Source organism: Salvelinus namaycush, chromosome 42 (assembly GCF_016432855.1).
Source record: "Salvelinus namaycush isolate Seneca chromosome 42, SaNama_1.0, whole genome shotgun sequence".
In the NCBI taxonomy this organism is placed as follows: Eukaryota; Metazoa; Chordata; class Actinopteri; order Salmoniformes; family Salmonidae; genus Salvelinus; species Salvelinus namaycush.
Window position 1 is genome coordinate 7514443 of NC_052348.1, and position 14587 is coordinate 7529029.

A 14587-nucleotide genomic window follows, 5' to 3' on the forward strand; every position below is an offset into this window, starting at 1 on the left:
ATAGGGGTGGTTGGTTTTTGGGTTATAGTGGTGTATATGTGTAGGGTTAGATGGTGGCCCGATTTACTTTTTTACTTTGCTTTAACTATTTTATGTGACAAAATGTGCAATTCACACTCCGACCTGTGACAGGCAGCAATATGCAACACAGCGTCTAGTCTGCCGGAAAATCACACAAAGACGTGACCAAGAAGAATTTCCAAGTTAGCGTTTTTATTGTTGTTATTGAAACCTTTATTAACACTCTTGAACTCAAAATAGGACTAATTTAACTGCACAGCGTCACATATTTACCCCATGTAGTGTTTAATTCGCGTTGGAGACAGGACTTGGTTGATACATGTTATCTAGGTAACGCTAGCTGCTAACGTTAGCTAACAATGGCTAACTGTATGGTTTTTCACACTCAAATAGCCTCCATCATGGAGGTGCTAGCGAATGCAGCTGTGGCAGAGATTTGTAAACTCGTAGACGACGACTATGCAGTGTTTCGTTTGGAAATAACTCAAAGCCAGAAAGAAAACAGGGCATTGCGGAGGAAACTACTGGAACTGAAGGTGGCACGGGAACGCGCAGAGAGGACAATGCGAGAGCGCGTCCTCGCCAGTCGTCCCAGTAGTGTCAGATACAGAGCACTGGCAAGAGGTACTTTACATTTAGCAGAAGGCCGAGACTTGAGCATTTACAGTATCTAACCATCACTTTTTCCCCACTCTCAGGTGAAGGCCACAGGAGTTTTGTGAAGCCAGCGGGACACAATACATGGAGAAATGACCAACCAATCACTGTTGATGAGGGGAGTGGAACCTCAACCCAGCACTGTATTGTGATAGAGGTTAGTGTTGCATAAAGAATGACAGTTACTTTGTAAATCAAATGTCCCTGTTTTTTTCAGTAAGGCTCCCCTCAGCTATTCACGTGCTTACATGTACAGTACATCCTCATTTACCTGCCATAGGGGAGCTTGTGAGACTTCTCTGCGAAGTATTGGTAATTACCTCTCTTCTTGTGTCAGTCTGCAGAGACTTCAGTTCCAGGGATCAAGCAGGAGAGGTCTGAAGGAGAGGAGGACCCACGGCACAGCAGAAACATCCAGACTGGAGCGGCTGGAGCGCCCCCTGTAGCCACGGAGAACCCCACCACCCCAGCGCAGCCCAGGTCCCAACGCAGCATCACGGAGGTCAGTGGAACGCCGAACGCCGTCCTCAAGTCAGAGACAGACACCAAGATCTTAACTGTACACACAGGATCTGACCACAGATCAGACCCAGAGAGACTAGGGCTGGGGAGACTGGGCTGTCGTCCTGCTCCCAGCTCAGAGTATTTACCGGTATTTCACCAGAGGACGGTTTATTCCTGTGGGGATGGTGATGGTGACGCATTCGACACTGGCGGGGATGATCCGTCTTGTTCTTACGCTACAGAGATGGAACCAGGCAACATATCCTTGGGTTTAGAGACACAAACTGATCTGTCTAGAGGGGACTGGAACCGGTACAGTACTAGTGTATACTCTGAAGGGTGCCTAGATAAGAAAGGGGAGGTTATAGTGGTAGATGAGGTGAAAGTGGAGGGTGACGTTCCTCCCACATGGAATGCAGATCGTCACCTAGGAGACAGACACTCACAGGGCAGAGATTTCTTAGATTACAGGGAAAGGTTAGAGACAGATCCAAATGTCGCCACCCACTCCATTTTACACACGTTCAGGGATTGTGATCCAGAGTCCACGTCGATGGGGCCTTCCGATTCACACGGCCTCGTCCTTTTCGATCAGGTATTGAACTCAAACGACAGGGCTAGAGCTCAGGGAGGGGGAGACACATCAGGCAATAGTAAAGAGAAACGGTTCCTCTGCATGTTCTGTAACAAAGGCTTCAGCTGCCCCCAGAAGGTGGAGATCCACCAGAGGGTCCACACAGGGGAGAAACCATTCAGCTGCCCCCAGTGTTACATGTGCTTCGCCCAGGCCTGCAGCCTGAAGAGGCACCAGAGGGTCCACACAGGGGAGAAACCCTACAGCTGCCCCCAGTGTGAGAAGAGGTTCTCTCGCCAGCACCAGCTGAAGACTCACCTGAAGGTCCACACGGGTGAAAGGCCATTTGCCTGTACGCACTGCGGGAAGAGGTTCTCAGAGAGAAGATGCCTAAGGATACACCAGCAGAAAAACCATTCCACTCTATAACATAGAAAGCAACCATTCCACTCGATGGCTTCTGATGTTTAGATTTAACCCTGCATTAAAGGTAGACTCAGCGAGATGATGAAAAGCACAAAGTAAAAACAGCAGTAATGGGTCAATTTCCGCAACAAGAACGTTGAAGCGAGAGGCTAAACTTCTCTGTGGTTTTGGTCCCGTGCGCATGCGCAGGTACTCTTTGTGACTTGGTGAGACCAAAGTCTTGCATCGCACTCATCGCAATATCTGTGGTGCTGCTCCTGGAAACCTCATAATACTGAGTCTTCCTTTAAAGACGAAGGTTTATTTTCATTGTTGTCAGCAGAAAAGATCCACAGATGCATTTGGAATAACGAGAGTAAAAGATTTCAGTGTTGAATATTCCTGAGTAAAATATTGCTTGCAGACATTGTGTGATAATAAGCATAAAAAGTCTATTACATATTGTGTTGGTACTGTGTAGGCTATATGATGTTAGGAAATGCCTATTACATTACTTCCATTCAACTACTATTTTTTTCCCAAGACACTTTTAATGAGAAAATGAATGCATCATTTTAGTTAAGACGTATTTGTGGTTTTCATATGATGTATTTAAAACTTGTTTAATAAACACAAAATGGGACTTTTCATTCTAAGACTTTCATTTAGACTCTCTTTAGTACACATCACATCTGATCTCACCGTATTCTGCATAAAAACGACAGCACTTTATAACCAATATACACTTGCTAAATATACCTACACATACCCACACACTAACAAACACTTACTGTACACGTCAAAATAGTTTAGTCAGGTTTATCTGACTCTATAGCTGACTCATATTTACCGACAACATCATATTCATGTCCACCATGATGGGTTTAACAATAATGAAGTCCTTCTGTAACTACAGTATAGGACTCAAACGTAGTGGGGATGGGTAAACACTTCATGTTAAAAGTGTGTTTATCTGTGTGTACGTACCTGAGGGAGTGTATGTCTGTGTAATCTGTATCACCCTCTTCCAGGAGGAGGAGGGTCCAGAGGTGCTGCTGGTGAAGGAGGAGGGGTGTGAGGAGGGTCTGGGGAACTCTGAGGGGACCATGATCATGGAGGACAACCAGACTACACCACCTCCTGAACCCACAGAGGAACCAGCTGAGCAGCACAGGACCACACACAGTCACACTGAGGTACGGATAAAGGCCAGGTCTTGATTAATCACTCATTGGTCCAATCAGAAGATGCTCCATAGCAGGGTGCTCATATCAGATGTCTTGATCCAACATCCTCTCACTCTGTATCTCTTACAGTCAGTAGACATGGAGGATGGGAAGCCTGATCTGCTGCTGGTCAAAGAGGAGACAGTAGAAGACGGAGCAGAGAGCATTGATCTGCTGAGTGGATTAAAGATGGGGGAGCAAGGTAAGAGAGACATACATATAGCCTGCATACAGTAATATGGGAATAGTGATGCGCCTGGCTATTGTTTTATTTCTAATTTTCCTTATTCCTAAACTGAAATCAGTACAACTTATGTTTTATACAAAAACACACATTATAATGTATTAATTTGACCAGGTAATTGACAAAAGAAAATCCATAGGTAGAGTTATCCATGCCATGTTTGTAAAGTCTATTTTCTAAACTCTTCCTGCAGGTGGTTGGCTGGAGACTGATAGTGGAGACTGGGCGGCCATCTTGGATTACCAGACGGGTGCAGCCAAGGGCCCAGGGGACGACATCACAGAGCAGGCCAGGACCAAAGGCGCCATAGTGGAGGTCAGTGGATGGGACAGCGCCCTCAACTCTGGGCTGGGGAACAATACTGTTAACCACAACCAGAAACAGACAGTCGAACACAAAACAACAACTGAACTCCATAACAACAGACTGGATGAGACCAGGGCGAGATGTAGATTTGGTCCACGGGGACGGGGAGGTGTGCATATGCAGGGGGAGAGAACAGACACTGACTCAGCTAGCGATGCTCCATCCTGCTCCTATAGTTGTGATTCAGAGAGACTGATGGCGCTTCAGGTTAACCCCCTAACAGGTGCTGCCTTCAGCCTGCCTTCTATAGGATCTATCAACTGGAACATGGACCCTGCGAGAACACAGACACTCCCTGGCCTTCATCCTCCTCACACTCTCCTAATGTTAAACCAGACCTCAGACAAGCTACACAAGCCCATTGACAAATTACAGTAGTAGTGATGCTATCAGCAGATGTATTGGCAAGGAGAAGCGTTTCATGTGTTCGTTGTGTGGGAAAGCCTTCAGTTTCCCCAAACAGGTGGAGATCCACCAGAAGATGCACACGGGGGAGACATTGTTGGGGTGCCACCGGTCCTGGGCCAGTTTCTCAAACACATCCAACCTGAAGAGGCACCAGAGAGTCCAGACAGGGGAGAAATCCTGCAGCTGCCCCCAGTTTGAGAAGAGCTTCTCCCACCAGCACCAGCTGAAGGTCCACACAGAAGAGAGGCTGTTTGCCTGCACACACTGTGGGAAGAGGTTCTCAGAGAGGAGCTACCTCAGGATACACCAGCAGAAAATGCACACAGCCCCCGTGTAATGTAATGTAGTACTAGTTAGTTAGTTTGTAGTTAATTATGTTGGTTTAGGATGTAGTAGGGAACTGGATGAGGTGAACTGAGGAAAGAATGTGTGTGATGAGACAGAGTAGATGATATGGTGATGGTGTCTGTAAAAATGCTTCACTGATGAAGAGTGACAACCTTGTCCTGTTTGATACTGTGGTTTATAGTGAAATAATGATTGTGTCTTATTACATTTTTCCTTCAAAGTATTTAAAAATGCATTCTATCAGTGAATGTACCAGATTTAACTTCACGTTATGAGTGTGTGACCATTTTGTTGAACTGAATTACAAAATTGACTGACTATTTTTTAAATAATTGCTGCGACTGAGTTTCCCTTATCTCAGTGGAACCAAAACATTATATATCATTTTTTTATCAACACATATGGATGTTTTTTTATAATAAACTCCAACGGCGCCATATTGTCAGGTACTTGAATCCCATTGTTAGAGATGGGCTTGACTGTGGTTAACATTTTATAATATAATGTCATGTTTCTGTGTGTACAGCAAAGTTTCTTATATAAAACTTTATACTTTTCTATTCAATTTGTGTTTAAAGTCTGCAGTCCATGAGGACCTGCTGATATCCGGTGTTGCTGGCTGGAAATACTGGACCTCTGAGGTGGCTGGTCACAAACCCTGGCCCCGGATCAGAACCATGGATCAGGAGGCATCGCTCTTCCTTCCAGAGTCGGAACAAGGACTGAACCACGAGGGACGGAGACTCCACCACCACACAGAACACAACCAGTGGACAGGTGGACTGAACAACCTCAGTCCTGGTGGTCATCAGAGAGACAGAGGCTCCAGTCAGGGATCCAGTCTGCAGCCCAGACCCTTCTCTTCCCAGTCTCAGTGCAGGGATGGAGCAGGTCCTGGGGCTGATAGAGATCGACCCTCCTGTTCCTATGATACAAACACCACAGTATCCATGATGAACAGAGCAGGTCACCCTGGGCTTCAGCCTTCACAGAGAGTGGTGGGAGACCCCCCTGGCGGTAGTCTATCAGGAAGTCTGTCTTCTTCAGGGTCTCGTCTAATGCCTGGTGACTGGGTTCATAGAAGACCTGGGTCTAGCCTTCCTCAGTTACCTCATGGTTACCCCACCAATACAGACAGGGTCAGGATGGGTGTTCACCACAAGAGGTACCTAACCTATAACACAGCACACAATCCCAACAACACCCAAACAATGGCTAGAGGTCAAGGAGGGAGCTCAAAGACTAACCACCTGAAGGTGTTGGCTCCTGCTTCTACCACCTCTGGTGTCATTGGGTCACAACGTAAGAGGCCAAGCAATAGGACGGACGCCGACAAGCTGTTCTCCTGCTCCACGTGTGGGAAGCGATTTGCTGAGGCGAGCTATGTGAAGGAGCACCAGACCGTTCACACCAAGGAGAGGCCCTTCAAGTGCAAACTATGTTACAAGAGCTTCTCCTTCCGGAGTAGCCTTATCAGACATAGGAGTGTCCACAAAGGGGATAAATCGTAGCAGTGTGGCTTGAGATGTACACGGGGGATATCTGTGAACTCTACCCCTTGATGTGAATAAACCATGGCTTTGCCTGAGAGTTCCATCCCCAGGAGTTTCCAGCCATGCAGACAGCGCTCTGCCCCGGTGCTGATCTGGCCTTAATGAAGGCTTAGCATCCAGAGCTACCTTTGAACTGTCACCTGGAATAAAGGGGGGAGTCTCACAGCCGTCAGCCCCACACTGACTTTAACATTCACTACGTACTACAGCCTACAATTCCCACCCGAACCATTCTTTAGCTGACATACTATAGTAATCATGTGAAGTGTCCTGGAGTAAGAGCAGTGGTGTTCTGGAGGGTGTACGCAGGTGGCCGTATACCCACTTATTTTTCAGTGGGCAATGAGTATAATCGCATCTTAATCCCCACGAAGTCTATCAAAGTAGTGCAGTGGAGGTATAGACTGTGTCAATAAAGCTGATGGAGCAGATCTAGAATGTTTATCTTACAATGTTGATTATTTATTCACATTTTCGCAATGTGCACACGGTGGTAGGCCTACGGGTAAATGATCCAAAATGCAATTTGTGGGGAAAAAACTTGGCTACTTCAAAATGTTGTACATATTCCCCCCATTTTAGGGGCCAAAAATTATTGGGACAAATTCACTTATGTGTATTAAAGTGGTCAAAAGTTTTGTATTTGGTCCCATATTCCTTGCAAGCAATGATTACACCAAGCTTGTGACTACAAATTTGTTGGATGCATTTTCTGTTTGTTTTGGTTATTTCAGATGATTTTATGCCCAATAGAAATAAATGGTGAATAATGTATTGTCATTTTGGAGTTACTTTTATCGTAAATAAGAATATATGTTTTCTAAAAACTTCCTCATTAATGTGGATGCTACCATGATTACAGATAGTCCTAAATAAATTGTGAATAATGAATGATGAGAAATGTACAGACGCACAAATATCCTACCCCCCCATAAAATGCTAACTACCCATGTTATTGTAATGGTGAGAGGTTAGCATGTCTAGCGGGTATGATATTTGTGTGTCTAACTTTCTCATTCATTATTCAGGATTCATTCAGGATTATCCTTGATCCCCTTTTTATCTATGTATTGTGTAGGCCTACGTTATTTTAACAAGCTCCTGTTTTGGATGTGTGTAAAAACCTCTCCATGTAGGCTACATGTGTCCATATGCCCATCGTGAAACGAGAGATGAGATATGCTGGTAACCCATGTATATAGAAAGTATTTCCTGTAACAATTGCTTGTTTTCCGTTTCATATGCTTAAAAACCAAGCCCTCTGTAGGCTACCCTTATGCCTATAGTGTCACGACTTCCGCCAAAGTCGGTCCCTCTCCCTGTTCGGGCGGCGTTCGGCGGTCAACGTCACCGGCTTTCTAGCCACCGCCGATCCACTTTTCATTTTCCATTTGTTTTGTCTTTGTTTTACACACCTGATTTCAATCCCACAATTACTGTTTCATTATTTAACCCTCTGTTCCCCCATGGGTTTTTGTGAGTGATTGTTTATTGTATTTGCGGTCTGTCATGGTGTGCGTGTATTTGTTTCTTTGTATTTTGACATTTTGAGTAAAAGTACATTAATTACTCATATCTGCTGTCCTGCGCCTGACTCTCTACACCAGCCACACATAGGACCCTTTACATATAGGCTATAACGAAGGCTGCTTCAACAGCAATACGTTGTCTTTTTTATCCTGTCGATTTGATTATATCATGCTTCTGATATATTAGTAAGGCCTATATGCAAATAGCCATTGCCATATATGGATCTGTGCCATTCACTTTGAACTGGACTGTGTTTAAACTACTGTGGGAGCGGTCTAAAGTAGAAGAGCTTGTTTTGAAATCAAAGTGAAAGCTGCATGTAGCCACGTGTGCATATTTGTTCATATTCTTTGCTAGTTAGTGAGTTATTAGCCCAGTTATAACTCATTTCTAGTCAACAATGGGGAGGGGTTGCTTCAAACAAGAGCACAACGTGTGCATTTCTAGCCATCTTTGAAAAGTGAGTCAGGTAAAAGAGTTTTGTATTTTGAGACAGTCTTGAATAAGCTAAGTAGCCAATAGGCAGAGGGTAGAATCATTTGTCTGATTCTCTGTAGTAATGGTATGGGAATAATAATGCATTTTATTTTGTAAGGTGGTTTCTTGCATCAAACACAACATTTTCAGTCACCTCCTTGTCGTAAAGGACAAGTGGATAAACAGGTTGATGTCACAGACCCTGCATGTTTTTTTTCTCCAAAAGTCTCATGGTATGTAGGCATTGAACACAACACATTGGCTGCTACTGTAGGCTGAATGATAGAACAGCTATTTCCATGTTAAAATGTTATGAGATGCGTTTTTCTCCGTTGTTTTTGATGGTAGGCCACTCTGGCCGGCCTAAATTATGATCAAATAGCCACAGTAGCCTACTTGGCCACTGCTAAAAATGTAATTTAAAGCAGGTACAGCCTTAGTGTTCACAGTAAATATATTATTATTGAGAAAAATAGTTGCAGAAATGTTTTGTTTTTGTTTTTCATAATTTGATTAAAAACCAAACTTATTAGAATTATTAATCCTCCTGGCTTTATAATGAGAATGTCTAGCTCGCATGCCATGGAATTTAGGAGCAGACTGCTATTTCTGGAGAAGTGTGAATGTGATCTGTAAGATGGTTCCATTACATTTGGGAGCAGTAGAACGGTGAGTGGACATTCTCTTTATGTTTGATCTTTGTCAAGCTTCTGTGAAAAGTTTGGATGTGTGTTAAACCCTCCTTTGTCTGCGCTATGTTAATAATGCATGCCCAGAGGGAGCAATTATGTTGCTTGTAGGCCTAACTATTTAGACATAGCCTATTTAAAAAAAGTCGTTGTGATTAGAATTTGATTGAAAGTTTTCACTCATTTTAGACCTTATCAATAGTGAACTTAATCTGGCTTATTGACATTGTTTGTCATGTCCATAGCTCAGCCATAATGCATTTTACTGTAGGCCTATATCAGTGCGAATGCTCTGGTTAATTTAGTCAGGCAGCTAAGTCTCCTATTCTACAACCCAACCCAATTTTTTTCCTGGTCCTTTCGAGTCAGACCCAGTAACTGCTACAGCCCAAGGATGCCAGTAAGCAGAGACACAGACACAAGACACAGCAAGACACTTCCCCCCCCAACTTGTTGCAGAAGGATCGGTTGCATGCTATAAGGGACAGGTCCGAGGTCCTCCGCCGCAGTACAGCTCATTCACTGCCAGCTGCTGTGGCTCACCGTCAAGGGGATGCTGCAGATGTACACCCTGCAGCCCAACTCCACTCTCACCATGTTTAAAACTGCTCATCAGCGTCACCATTAGCATGAGCCGTCTACGACGCCCTCACCATCAGCGTCGGAGTCGCCATTAGCCCGGGTCTCAGATCCCTCAGCTGTTAAGATTCAGCCTGCTCCTACCTTGGAGCTCAAGGTAGTAGTGGGGCCTACTACACCCTCTCCTACCATGGAACCTCAGCTTTCCCCAGGGCCAGAGGAGCTGCCTGAGCTCACCCTGGGGGAGCACCATACCACTGTCCAACTGACTCCCTCTGTGGCATCCCTCATAGTGGTTCCAGTGCCTTCTCCAGGGATGGAGGAGCTGACAGAGCTCCCACCCTGAGGGAGAACTCCTACTCCAGTATACACCTCAGATTGTCAGTTGGTCCAGAATGCGGTAGCCCTGCCTGCAGCTGCTGTAGGCAACAAGTCTGGCCGTGCCACTCAGACCTCTCCGGTCCCTGTCTGGTGGGATCTGCTAAGTCCCACCTTCGATGTCCAGCCTGCTTCTGTCTAAAGACATCTCCCTGCTCCTCCCTGGGGGCCCCCTCCAGTCTCTGCTGCAGTGGTTCGGTCCATGTCTGCTGTCCAGGCCCTGTCAGCCTTGGTGTTCTTGCTAGCCCCTCCTGACCGAGGTGTTCAGTGTCCTGTCATAGGAAACATCTCACCCTCTGTCCTACTTGGTCCTCAGTCTACAGCCCCAGTAGGTCCAGAGCATCATAGCCCTCAGTTCCCTGATCACCTAGTGTCTTCACAGTTTCCTGCTATGCTAGGTCCCCAGTCTCCTATCCACGGCTGTCTGTCCCAATAGGTTAACTCCCCGTAACTCACAGTCTGTAGCCCAGTCAGGCCCCAAGTTACAAGCTCGGTCAGGCCCCAAGTCACTAGCTCTGGGAACTCAGTTTCTTCACAACCCAGGGTCTAGCTCTCTACCATCTTTGAGTATTTAGCAGGTAGCCTAGTGGTTAGAGCGGTGGGCAAGTAACCGGAAGGTTGCTGGATCAAATCCCCGAGCTGACAAGGTAAAAATCTGTTGTTCTACCCGAGCAAGGCAGTTAACCCACTGTTCCCCAGGCGCCGAAGACGTGGATGTCAGTTAAGGCAGCCCCCCGCACCTCTCTGATTCAGAGGGGTTGGGTTAAATGCGGAGGACACATTTCAGTTGAATACATTCAGTTTGACAACTGACTAGGTATCCCCCTTTATCTCCCTCTCTTTCAGGTGTGCAGCTGTCTCTGGTCAGGAGATCTCGAGCCGTCGCTGCTGTGGAGATCCAGCCTACCTCAGCTCCTGTCCTGGGAGCCTCTCCTGTCGCTGATGGGGCGGCGTCGCAGTCTTCAGTCCGGCCCAAACGAATTATCTGGGGCCTTCGTCTGCTCGTCCTGTTGTGGCCTGGCCCCCACCTGTCCTTTTGCCTGTGTCCGGCAGTCATCGCCTGTTGCTGCTTCGTGGCTCCAGCCACCTAAGTATCCAGCCGCCTAAGTATCCAGCTTCAGAGTTATTGTTCAGCTCTGCAGCCCTGCGGTCTCCAGTCCTAAGACTCTTGTCCAGCTCTGCCGCTGCGACCTCCAGTCCTGATGTCCTCAGCTGACACCATGCCGGGGGTCAAGATGACTCCTGCTCCTCACCTGGGGACCTTATAAGCCCTCACTGCCGAGATCCTCCTATTGCCTGTTTCTGGGCAGAGGGGGCAGCCGCCACCGGATCTACCGCCACATCCTGATGGCTCCCCTCTTCCAGAACCGTCTCACAGCCTGCACTGACCCCCACCATGTCACACACCCTGGTCAAATCAAATCAAATGTATTTCTATAGCCCTTCTTCCATCAGCTGATATCTCAAAGTGCTGTACAGAAACCCAGCCTAAAACCCCAAACAGCAAACAATGCAGGTGTAGAAGCACGGTGGCTAGGAAAAACTCCCTAGAAAGGCCAAAACCTAGGAAGAAACCTAGAGAGGAACCAGGCTATGAGGGGTGGCCAGTCCTCTTCTGGCTGTGCCGTGTGGAGATTATAACAGAACATGGCCAAGATGTTCAAATGTTCATAAATGACCAGCATGGTCAAATAATAATAATCACAGTAGTTGTCGAGGGTGCAGCAAGTCAGCACCTCAGGAGTAAATGTCAGTTGGCTTTTCATAGCCGATCATTAAGAGTATCTCTACCGCTCCTGCTGTCTCTAGAGAGTTGACAACAGCAGGTCTGGGACAGGTAGCACGTCCAGTGAACAGGTCAGGGTTCCATAGCCGCAGGCAGAACAGTTGAAACTGGAGCAGCAGCACGGCCAGGTGGACTGGGGACAGCAAGGAGTCATCATGCCAGGTAGTCCTGAGGCATGGTCCTAGGGCTCAGGTCCTCCGAGAGAGAATATGTACCCATTGATTCTTGAATAATATAACTTAGATTTGCCTCATGAGCTTAGTTCAACTGTCTAATCCCATCAGAACCCAAAATATACAATTGTTTTACTCCAATATTTGGAGACAAAGTAAATGTAAACAAGCACTATATAGCCTCAACATGGTTAAAACTAGAATTTTGATATCATAGATTTTATTTTATATTAAATACATCAGTTAAGAACAAATTCTTATTTACAATGACGACCTACCCCGGCCAAACCCGGACGACGCTGTGCCAATTATGCGCTGCCCTATGGGACTCCCAATCACGGCCGGATGTGATGGAGCCTGGATTCGAACAAGGAATTGTAGTGATGCCTCTTGCCCTGAGATGTAGTGCCTTAGACCGCTGCGCCTTAGTGGCTGGTCAGTCCTTGCATCCTTAGTTTTGTCTATGAATTTGAGAGCAGTTACATTTTCCCAACCCTATCCCTAAGCTTTTTACAGAAACAGGAGAGGGGACTTCCCTTATTGTTTCAAACACTGATTGGCGCTTTAATGTGTAACGTAATAAGCAGTACCTTATTTGGATTTCAAACAGCTCGCATACGTTTTTCATTTCACCACGCCCTTTGAGCTATGACCCCAACCAATAAGCTCCTTTCTCTTCAGTGTAAACGGAAGTGAACAGTGACCAAGAACAACTCCCACGTTAGTGTTTTTATTTTTGTTACATAGACGTTTATTAACACACTGGAACAAAACATATTCATATTTTAACTGCAAGCCGTTTAATTCGTGTTGGAGACAGGACTTGCTTGATAGATGTTTTCTAAGTAACGCTAGCTAGCTGCTAACATTAGCTAACAATGCCAATGGATAACTTTAACGGTATGGGCTTTCACACTCAAATAGCCTCCATTATGGAGATGCTAGCGAATGCAGCCGTTGCAGAGATATGTACACTCGTAGACAACGACTATGCAGTGTTTCGTTTGGAAATAACTCAAAGCCAGAAAGAAAACAGGGCATTGCGGAGGAAACTACAGCTACTGGACCTGAAGGTGGCACGGGAACGCGCAGAGAGGACCATTCGAGAGCGCACCCTCGCAAGTCGTACCAGTAATGTCAAGATTCTTGACCGGTACAGAGGAATGGCAAGAGGTACATTTTGCAAAAGGCGGGGGCTGTCGCCCCGTTCTTCTCTTCATATAGCTCAGTGCCTGTTGCCCGGTTCTCCTCTGCACATGTGTTCAGATGTGTTAACCAGAATTTGGTCTTGGTCAGTTTTTGGAGAGTATGCAATAATTCCCCAGATTACTACATGACCAAAAGTATGTGGACACCTGCTTGTCGAACATCTTATTTCCAAAATCATGGGCATTAATATGGAGTTGGTCCCCCTTTGCCTCATGAGCTTAGTTCAACTGTCGAACCCAATCAGAACCCAAAATATACAATTGTTTTATTCCAATACTTGTAAACAAAGTAAATGTAAACAAACACGATATAGTCTCAAAACATGGTTAAAACTAGAATTGTGATATAATGGATGGTCAGTCCTTGCATCCATAGCAAAAGTGGTTACATTTTTCCAACCCCTTTCCTCAGCTTGACATTGCCCTGTGTAGGGTGCCGTCTTTCAGATGGGACGTTAAACGGGTGTCCTATCTGTGGTCACTAAAGATCCCATGGCACTTATCGTAAGAGTAGGGGTGTAGCTATACCCCAGGTCGTGCTGTAAATGAGAATGTGTTCTCAGTCAACTTACCTGGTAAAATAAGGGTTTAATAAATAAATAAAAAATAACAGCCTCCACTTTTCTGCGAAAGCTTTCCACTAGATGTTCAAACATTGCTGAGGGGACTTGCATCACATTCAGCCACAAGAGCATTAATGAGATCGGGTACTGATGTTGGGCGAGTAGGCCTGGTTCACAGTCGGCGTTCCGATTCATCCCGAAGGTGTTTGATGAGGTTGAGGTCAGGGCTCTGTGCAGACCAGTCAAGTTCTTCCACACCGATCTCGACAAACCATTTCTATATGGACCTCGCTTTGTGCACAGGGGCATTGTCATGCTGAAACTTTAAAGGGCCTATCCACAAAGTTGGAAGCACATAATCGTCTAGAATGTTATTGTTAAATAAAATAAAATGTTATTTGTCACATGCGCCGAATACAACAGGTGTAGACCTTACAGTGAAATGCTTACTTACAAGCCCTTAACCAACAATGCAGTTTTAAGAAAAATACGTGTTAAGAAAGTATTTACTAAAATAAACTGAAGTACAAAAAATAGAAGAAAAATACAAAATAATTAAAGAGCAACAATAAAATAACAATGGTGAGGCTATATACAGGGGGGGCTGGTACAGAGTCAATGTGTGGGGGCACAGGTTAGTCGAGGTAATTGAGGTACTGTAATATGTACATGTAGGTAGAGATAAAGTGACTATGCATAGATAATAAACAGAGTGTAGCAGCAGTGTAAAATGGGGGGGACAATGCAAATAGTCTGGGTGGCCATTTGAATGGCTATTCAGGAGTCTTATGGCTTCAGGGTAGCAGCTGTTAAGAAGCCTTTTGGACCTAGACTTGGCGCTCCGGTACCGCTTGCCGCGCGGTAGCAGAGAGAACAGTCTTTGACTAGGGTGGCTGGA

The 14587-nt window shown here is 45.7% G+C and overlaps 1 protein-coding gene and 1 pseudogene across 2 annotated transcripts in view; both read left to right on the top strand.

Annotated features, from left to right (window-relative positions):
* The window catches only part of LOC120034814 (zinc finger protein 19-like), a 295463-nt gene that overhangs the window by 265664 nt on the left and 15212 nt on the right, over positions 1–14587 (top strand). Inside the window, exon 1 of one of the 2 annotated variants that reach the window (XM_038981452.1) lies at positions 12614–13091. The exons of the other annotated variant lie outside the window; for it this stretch is intronic. Within the exon in view, the coding sequence (XP_038837380.1) occupies positions 12797–13091 (295 nt within the window). The 5' untranslated portion in view covers positions 12614–12796. Of the gene's footprint in view, positions 1–12613; positions 13092–14587 lie in introns of those variants that run through there. 2 annotated transcript variants of the gene reach the window in all.
* On the top strand, positions 147–5245 carry LOC120034821 (annotated as a pseudogene).